Genomic DNA, 10242 nt, shown 5'->3' with positions numbered 1-10242 from the left:
AAGGAGATATAAGAAAAAAAGAGATAAATTGGGTATAGTAAAGAATCACTATACAACAGAATTTTTAATATTTACTATGATCAAATGACCGCCCCTTTTTAGCAAATTACATGGGCTAAGTTCTATGTACAAACCATTTCTAAAATATAGAAACTCTTTGGATACGGATTTCATCACAAGAAAAACGTATCGCTTTTTGCCTTTCAATATAGGTTGTCCTGGTAATTGCACTAAAAACACCACCTTCACTATCCATGTATAATTTGATATAATGAAAGTAAGACTTACAATGAAAAAGCCAGAGATTGATATTTTGAACCTGCCATCTTGTGCCATTTATTTGTAATGTCCCGTATATATAAGGAGAGAAATTTATATTTACCCTTAAAGTTCGCGTTGTGAAGCATAAATAATCAAATATAGACAAACACATTGCAAATATTGACCTCTACAGACAAATGAATCTCAAATATGCTTGTTTCCAAATACTTACATTGCCATTTTATGTTTTAATTAGTGAGTATAGTGTAATATACATTGTTTGTCTGTAAAAACAACACTATAACTGACATACATATATGTATATTGTTCGTTTTACATACATACATGCATACACACATTATTCGTTTTGACAAGTTTGGTAAGAAAATTATTCGTGTCTCACTTGACAGAAATGTAGCAATGAGACATTTGTGAAATAAAAATCAACAGCACATGAAACCACCTTGCCAAAGACTTCCTGTTCTTTTCCAAAAGCTGGAGACAAGTAGCGAGTTCTTGGGATGAGGTTTTATCCTGACCTGTTCATGATCACTTGGACGAAGATAATGCGAATTTCAAACTTCATAATGCTGCTTTTAACATGCTTGTAAAACGAACGACACATTCTAAGCGTCGCGAGGCAATCGACAATTCCACAGCGGACAAAAAGCTAACATCGCTGCCATGTAGTAATGATTCATAAGAACACGAAGAGTTAGTGTTATGAAAACCGTGCACAAGGAACATTTCAAAACAGTATTTATGGCTCCTTGACTATTTAAGGCTCCATTTTTAATTTAGTACAAAAACAGGATGATTTGTGTGTTTTTATATTACCAAGAAAGAGGCATTAGAACATAGAGTAAGTAACATATCCATTATTTATCTCTCTATTAGTATTATTGACAAACGACAAATCTTTCAGGTATATCCTCTACATTGGCTACAAAGCTAAAAGTAACTTTTTATGGAGAAGATTATTTTATAGTATAAGAATTTTTTTCTTATGCATGCACACAGGTTTTTTGTAACTATCAAGTATACAATCTCGTATACAAATTAATTTCTTGAAATAAGAAAGAATTCATGCAGCCTACAGATTTTGAAACAAGAACTTTTACCCTAAATTAATGACAAATCATCCAGATATCTACCTGTACACATACGATATTGGCAAAAATCTTTTACGAAAAGGTTTTGAAACAGCTGCATGTTCTGTCGATAAAAAGTCGCCAACTAGTGCTTGTCTTCACGGGCTTGCAGTATAAAAGGATTAGGTAAGAAATGCAAACAATCGAATTCAAATAAATTTTGAGAGTTTAATTTTCTTCCTCTTCTGCTTCAAAACTGAAAGTCTTGAATCTCGCGCAATCTTTGTGAATAATTATTTTCATGTTGAATATAGCAATATTGATTTATATTGACCCAGAAACAACATATTACGCTGGAAGCAGTAACTACAGCAAAAGTCAAGGGATTTTAACGAATGGACGTAAGTATAACAAATAGCTTATTTGATTCAATCTTTAGTGTATGTTTGTTCACATAATAATAATTTGATTTTGTACTGAAACTTTTATCCTCTCTCTGTGCGTATAAAATCCCGGACGCAATTATATTTATTAGTTTATTATAGTCTGGATTCGCCGGGCGTTGCTTGTTCGCTCCCCGGTCTTCAAATCAGTCTTAAAATCTTAAGCCAACTTCTGAAATAAACATACATCACAAAGTGAGCAGTGAACATTAAACGCACGAAGAATCCCAGCTAATAAGGAATCCGAGTCAGTCCTGTGCTTGGAGAAGCTCAATAGCTCAATCCGGGTCCAGATACTTCACGTAAATAGTCTCCGTCGCCGTTCGATTGCCTTGCATTCACAGAATAACAAAGGAAATACGAAAAACCGCCAAAGAAAGTGCAAAATATTATGGTTTCATTGGTTTGTCCCGGAGATACGCAAGAATCGATAATGTTACTGGCTCTCACCGGCAAAGAAGCTTTGAATCCTACAAGTGCATGTAAACAAAATTATGCGCGCGAATGTGGTAGAATCTCTCAGTCTCTTAACTTCTTCTGAAAACTAGAGGCCAATGACGACAAACCAGCATACATGCATCAATGCATGCAGTAAATAAATACACAAATTATAAATTAATATTAGGCGTTTTTACGTGGTTGCTTGGAAAGTGAAAGACGACGAGAAGCTTTTATCATCTGACCGCTACGAGAACGATGAATTGGTGATGTTTGCCGAAGCTATAAATTCAACCAATCCACAACCGTACATCGCCGCAGTATTCTCGTCCAGCGAGAACATGTTTGTACTTGGTGATGGCAGAAATGCAAGTGATTCAAAAGAATATTTTAATGGTCCGCTGGGGTCAGGCACTCGTTACAGTATTTTTGAAAGGATTATCATCAATGATAAGGTATCTGTGTATTTTTTAATGCATTTGGGGTTCAAGGGGTGCGGTACTGTCTCGCCGAGACATATTTTAAGAAGGTAGTTAACATTTCTATTTTTGACACTGAAATTGATGGGCCGAAAGATAAGAACAGAAAGGTACATTGCTCTAGGGAGTTTGCCGAAAAGATAAATTAAATATCTCTAGTTCGTTATCATTATAGGTTGAACTATATAAAATATTCAAGACACTATTCCCAATTTAATTTCGGCTAAAATTCTTACTGCAAGTTTCAACGAGAATTTTCATGCAGGATAAATTTTATAATTATACAGAAATAAGTTGAGGAACGAGTTTGGATAGGTTGGCCTACTGGTAGCCATCTAAAATCTGTACTCTCGGGGTCTTCAAAAAATCAATAAAATAAGCTGTTCTCTTCCTCTAGGGTGATTATTACTCTAATGACTGGAGTCCTGATTCACAAACGACAAATCCTCCAGGTATCAATCACATCTACATTGTCTATGTTCATTTGCAATATCCCAAGTAACCTTAAATGAGAAAGCATGTAACCTTAAACGAAAGCCTCAAAATCAAGTTTTCCTCAAATGTGGTATAACAACTGCCTAAAATAGACAAAACACATCTCGACGTTTCGACCTGAGGGCCTTCGTCAGGAGATTTAGTATGATAATAAATAGGGGAGGATACATATTTTGTATGGGAACAAAAGACGTGATAAAAATGGGCCAATAGAAAACAAAAAATCAAAACAAATTGGAATACATTACGTTGCCAAAGAGACGCCTGATTGTGGGTTAAGAATAGCCCGCAATGAGGGAAGCCTGATCATATATACGAAAATATATGAGCATAAATGGCATAAATGAAAGACTTTCTTTCATTTAAGCTGATTCACCCAAAGTAATATGACTTCCAATTCTTTGTTTACATCAAAACTGTTTGTAACGTATTGTCGTTGCTGTTTTTTTGTTTTCTATTGGCCTATTTTTATTACGTGTTTTGCCACCGTACAAAACATATATTTTCCCCTATTGATTTTCATACTAACTCTCCTGGCCAAAGCCCTCAGGTCGAAACGTCGAGAAGTTTTTTGTCTATTTTAGGAAGTTGTTATACCACATTTGATGCTGAGTTGTTTGAAGACGCTGCCACGCTGCTCTCTGGAACGTATCAAGTTTTCCATCCAACATTTAAAAATAAAATTTAAACAATCAAATTTTGTGCGGGATTTATGAATTTTTTTATTCGTCTTTATGACCAGTCATTTCCACCGCCGATAAAAGCTTAAAATATGAACCCATGCAGTTATTTTCAAAAGTAAATTAGTGGTATTTTACTGCATCACACTGTAAAAACAGATGGGTTAAAATGACCCAAAAAAGTTAGTCGTTTAGATGCGTCTGAGACAACCAGTTTAAATTGGTTGTTGTAACCAAAAAAATATTGGGTCAAAATGACCCATTAAAATTTAGTCGTTTTACCAATTACTTTTTGGGTTAAAATAATGAATTTCAGTTTTTGAATTTCAGTTCATGCATGAATTTCAGTTCCTATGTCTAGAAATTGGTTAACATTCGTCCAAGAAAAGTTCGCGAGTTGAGCATGGCCAGAATTTTGATCATGTAAAACATGGCGCTAGGAACAAGAGGCTGCGCATATTTAATTAGACTTATTCACACAGTTAAAACGCGGAAAATATATAAGAAAAACCCGACTTAGCTGTCCATCCGTCCTCGATATTCTCTCATCAAATTTGTATAATGTTTCCACAAGTCTCGGTTTATAGAGCTGTGTTCAAACAATCACAAGAGGGCAAAAAAGATGTGGTATATTGAATGGGCCAACTGGTTCCAAATGGTATTGAAATCGTATGAGAGCAAACAGTGATATCTGTCATATTTAGTGACATTTTGAAGCTCCGTGAGAAGTTAGAGATAATATCGTCATATATTACGATCGTTCTCTTGCCCACAAGTCTTATTCGTCAGAACACATGATCAAACCGATTTGTATCCAGAAATACTCCAAAACTTCTGTTCTGTAATTTGAAATACAGTACTGTCCAGAAATAACCTAACACCGCGGTTTCGGTTCGGTCGCGGTTCTTGTTGCGGCGGTTAGGTTGCGGTACGGTTGCGGTCGATAGAAACCACGGACGACCCGCAAGGGAAAAAATACGATCGCGGTTGCCGTTTGCTTCCGAACAAAATGTTATTAACTGTTGAGAACGAAAACACATGCAATAATCAAATCGAAAACATCTTAAGAAATGTTTGTCAGAGTCAGTCAAAAACAATCCATTTCTAAAGAAATGAATAATATAATTAAAATTTGCATAAATTGTCGAAATTAAATAGTCCTGCTAGCTAACTCCGCTTGGTTAACACAGTTCTTGTTATGTAATGTGACTTGATATGAATGATATCTAATTGTCAAAATACTTTTTCTAAATTTGATAGCCAAATTTAATAGTCATCTTGAAATCGCATAGCTACGTCATTTTCATGTGCGCTCGCATACTAATGCACAACAGCTGACTGTATTAAATTCCTGGCCATGAACAACATGGTTGGTGACTAGATCTCTCCAGGAATCTCCAGATCTTTTGCCCCCGGTCGTCATGCACCTGCAAGTTTCTTTTAAATAGTAAATAGCGTTGTTTTTTTGGCTCAAAAATCGAACACGACGTCAAAGGGAAACGATTCTGGTTCTAAAGTTAATCTTGTCGGAATGATTGTGTTCATCATTCTCCTGATTGCTTCGTTCCTATAATCATTGCCTATTTGGTTTGTGAAAATCGTAGATTCAGATTACAAAACGCTTCCGGCAAAAGTACAAACGAGGGTAGAAATAACTCGGCATATATTTATGATGTTCCAGAAACCAATAATGCAAATAATTTTGACCGTGTGGACGATGATCTGGCGACGTATACAAGAAACGTCAGTACAATGAAAGAATTGTTGAAGTTGAGCATGGGCTCCTTCACCCCAGTCGTTTTTAGTGCATATGGCGGATGTGGAAGGGAGACTTATCACTTCCTTTCGTTCCTAGCAGGCAAACTGGCTGAGAAAAAGAACTTTAGTACTTACATCGTTCTCAACTGGTAACGCAAGAAGATAGCTTTTGTTCTTCTTCGATCAAGTGTGTCCGTGTGTCGTTCTTGGAGAACTGTAAACATTCCTTCAACTACAGATATCCCGTTGTCGGAATGGATTATTTGTTTAAAGTAGTTGACTGTAGTTTATATTTAAGTTTATGTTAACATATGTGAATTTCTCTTATATCGTTCATGCATTATAATACATGTATATGATTTGACTTTATAATATTTGATTAATATTTATGCATCTACTAACAATTGCGAGGAGCTAGCAACAATATAAACTGTGATCTATATAAATAATTGCCAGATAAGTAATAAAATTAAATGGAAAGGTTAATAAACAAAGACTCAGAATGTATTTTAAAGATATGTCATTGAAAAAAGAAACCTATAGAGCACAGAATAGAATATAGCATCAATATAATATATAAAAAACAAATATTTGTTAATGCGAATATTGACGGGAATATCGCGTCATATCGGCGCCTCATACGTTAAAGCCACGGCCTAGAAATGTGTTATCGCAAAACGGTTAAAATTACCGCGACAACTATTCAAATTTAACGGTCTACCTGAATCCGCAGTAATGCAATCTCCTGGGGTTAGTAGTTGCGCAAGAGTCTGGATTCTGCACATGGAGTAGCACTTAAGCGGGTTTTCCCTTTAACCTGATGGCAACAGTCTGTGTTTAAAACTTGATTTTTAAGAAATCGCTCCACTTTTCAGCGTTTTAAAATTTGTTCTGTATCTGTCCAAAATCACATGATATGGCAAATTCTGTTTGTCCCGGAAAATTTTTTTAACAGCATGTTTGGACCTCCATATCCACATGTATACACAATTAGTATTCAAGCAATTCAATTACATTAATTGTGAGTGGTTGTCTAATATACACTGGCGCTCAAATGTTATTATTGTCGTATGTAACAGGAATCGTGACAATCAATCTTTTATTGTACACTATAGCGGTCAAAAAGAACTGTTTAGATACAAATTACTAAAGAAGAAGCGAATATAGGAGAGAGCTTCATAGGCATTTTGGATAATTCTCTTATTCCAAGCAATATTTCAGTAATGTAATGCAACCTGCCACACTTCCAAGATAGTCAAACAATGGTTTCATGGAAAGAAGAAGTGACAGAAATGGATTGGCCTGCACAGTCAAAATACCTTAACCCTATTGAAAATCTGTTGGACAATGTCAATGGGATAGTGAAAGAAAGGAAGTAATTCATAGAGCGTCCATGATCATGGATTGCTGCAAAGACTGTCCATAGGATGAATTTCTTTTGACCGCTCAAGATTACCACCTTAACAAAAACTATTTCACGCCGGTGTAAGGCCGTCATCAATTATAAGGCCAAAGGAGTGTCAGCAAAATATTAATATTTAATATAGCTTAGCATGTAATCTAGTCTATATTTACTCGTATATATTGTTAGAGGGACAGTTACGTTCGTTGAGAGCATTTTAACTTGTTTTGAGCAGTTCTTTTTGACCGCCAGTGTATTTTAAACCCAATCTAGGTATGCATGTTTAAGGTAGATACTTTCAAAATGGGTAATTTTTGAAAAGCTTTTGCCTTTGTATATTGTTTTTGGAAATAATTTGAAAATAATAATTTTAGGAGATAATTTAAATGCAAGCATAGCACGACAGTGTAAAAAAGTCCCGTCTCCATTATTCGTATTTTTGAAAGTATTTTTGTTTACCTTTCCGGCTTTTTTTTCTCCTCAAGGGCTGTTAATTTGTATGCGAATAACTTCCTGCCATTTTGTTTACTTTACTATAATAATACTGCAGTGCAATTAATTATGATTTACGGCACTTCACTCGATGCAGGTAAATTCTAGAGGTTCAAAGGGTCTTAATTTCAAGTAGAATTATACACACTTCAAATTCAAACCAGGAACAGTTAATGGAAAATGAGTCAAATATTGGTCTAACTTACTTCAGGAATCGAACCTACGCTTATATACAATTGGCCGGAGAGAACGCAATTGAAGACAATAACTCTGCTCCTCACAACCAATCAGCGTGTAGTAATTTTATCATGATAATGACGAGCTTATTTTATTATATATCGAAATAACAATATAAGTATATCGCATTAAGGGGTAAAAAGTCACGGATATAAAGCGATGCATTTCCCACTATCCTCGTCTTGCCTTCCGCATTCACGCGCATTCACTCGCATTTACGAATTCCTAAAATTTACCTCTGGAATTAAAAAGGTATTTTCTTTCGAAATTCTGATTGAAGATGTTGCCAAGATGTCTTCACTTTGGTGCCTTGCTTGCTTTTATTCTTTCTCTGCGAGGTAAGTTGCCTAACTTTGTTTGAAATGAATTGAAGTTGACACGTTCAGGACAACCAGAAAGACAATCCATTGCATTAATCGCTACTCTGGTTTTAAAATATGAAAGTTGTCAAAGGTTATATTTGCATTCTTTGGTTGCATGTTGAATGTAGTCTTGGAATGTAGTTCTTGTAACGGACTGGTTCAAAATGTTTTAAAACAGATGCGAATTAGTCCGGAACGATAGTTCGCATTGTGTAATAACTCATATGATACCAATTGAGCGCAAGTGAATTGCTCGCCCTTATCATGTCGTTTAGACTGTAAGTTATGTTGTTGCGTTCGACGAAGGAGAGCGCATCCTAGCCGTGTCATATCGAGATTTGCGATGTCAGATTTGCTTCGTTCTGATGTGTCGTCATAGTTACTGGAGACCATGTGTTCACTCTATTTTGCTATTTTGTTGTTCATTAAAAAATATAAGCCATCACTGTTGTTAAATTGCTCATTTTGCGGCTAATCTTTTAATCACATACATTGTGACGTTATAATGTTAACATTTTTGTTCGGTAACCAAAATCAATATATTCCAAATTAACGCACAACACTAATCTGTGATTGCTACTAGTTCGTGGTGTAAATACGTAAATGTGTAAATATTGCATGTATACAACCTATCTTTACCGATGTTAAATAGCCCAATTGGAAATTTCTCTTTATTCTTTGTATGTTAATTGTCATTGATGTCTGCAAACACATTGCAATATTCTAATATATCAACCTCCGTGACTTAGCGATCACGAACAATTCTAGCATGAAAGAAGTACAATATCATCTTTATTTTTCATTGTCATCAAAATATATAGCAGCTTGTTTTATCGAAGTAAAACGCGCGAGGCGACATTTTACTTTCGTTTCAGAGCTCTCTCAAATACGATGGAATAAATCGCTTCGGAAGATCGTTGATGCCCGCGTTTGCACTTGCAATTTCAGTTGCGATTTTCTGCGCAATTTTCTTCTTTTGGTCATGGCCAGAAACGCAGGCCAATTTGCATGACAAGCATGGGTGACTTCGCGCCAATTTGAAAAAGAAATATGCCGTCGCGAATAATAAGTTAGTGGGGAATCATTAAAATTTGCTTTCTGTTTAACCACAATGGATCTTTTGCATAATAGACCAACTTTTGATTTAGGCGACAAGAAGGAAATTTCGGGAAGTGCATACTAAATTTAGTAAAATTACCAAGTTTGGCTAGAAATATTGTAAAGTGCGGTCTCTACGGAAAATATAGCGATGCGAATTTTTCAATTTAGTATACTTTTGTGCTACGGCCGGAAATATATATGCAAGTTACTTTGGCTACTTTGCATGGCTATATTTTCCGTAATACTTGACATTTGGCGGCCAAACTTGGGGGTTATACTAATTTCGGTATGCTCTTTTTAGCTGTGGTTATTAATTTTCTTCTTGTTGCGTTAATCGTAAGTTAATTGGTCTATTATGCAAAAGGTCCATTGCTGGAGAAGGCACGTTCATCCAAACAACTGAATATTTGTCATTCGAGCAAAAGTCGGGCATCGGCAAATGTGAAATGACCACGTCCAGCTGGTTTGCAAAGACTCTAGCTTTATTTACATCGCATTTTAAAAGCTTAAAAAGACGCGTAACTGTGTTCCGCGTCTAAAAAGTCATCAATTTCGTAGAGTGATTTTTGATCGCCATTATTTTCTTTTAGCTGTTGCTATGATACAATGCAAAAATAAATATATTAAATATTCAACAATATTTCAATATTAAGTATTCGAACGAAGTGGCGTGGCCAGCAGCGATAAGTAGGTCGTTTTTTATGTCACTATCCACTATATTGATTTTTTATATTGTGTTTTGGTGTAGCTAGTTGATGAAATAAAAACAATCGCCATATGGCATATTGTCTTTGTGGATTTGAGCGACACTGATCTTAATAATGAACTGAAAACTGAGCCGCATCAGCCGACACACCTCAACGCTTACCGGCGCGCATTTGTAGCCATGTATATATTTTCGACATGTCAAAAAAGTTTCAAAACAATGAAAAGATGAATTTGGGACCCTGGAAAAGGTTACTTGCTGACCGCGTCCGCTTATATTAAAGGCGACCTTTCAATA

At 35.6% G+C, this 10242-nt stretch overlaps 1 protein-coding gene across 1 annotated transcript; it reads left to right on the top strand.

Annotated features, from left to right (window-relative positions):
- The first annotated feature begins 610 nt into the window (after nucleotides 1-610).
- Nucleotides 611-6137, top strand: LOC114541145. Its single transcript, XM_028561132.1, has 4 exons — nucleotides 611-1753; nucleotides 2421-2688; nucleotides 3110-3164; nucleotides 5569-6137. Exons 2-4 carry the CDS (start codon nucleotides 2503-2505, stop codon nucleotides 5796-5798), a joined length of 471 nt encoding a protein of 156 aa, XP_028416933.1. The 5' UTR covers nucleotides 611-1753; nucleotides 2421-2502; the 3' UTR covers nucleotides 5799-6137.
- Nucleotides 6138-10242: the final 4105 nt, after the last annotated feature.

Source organism: Dendronephthya gigantea, unplaced genomic scaffold (assembly GCF_004324835.1).
Source record: "Dendronephthya gigantea isolate DGI-Jeju-01 unplaced genomic scaffold, DenGig_1.0 000270F, whole genome shotgun sequence".
Lineage (NCBI taxonomy): Eukaryota > Metazoa > Cnidaria > Anthozoa > Malacalcyonacea > Nephtheidae > Dendronephthya > Dendronephthya gigantea.
This window is presented reverse-complemented; position numbering and strand designations above follow the sequence as displayed.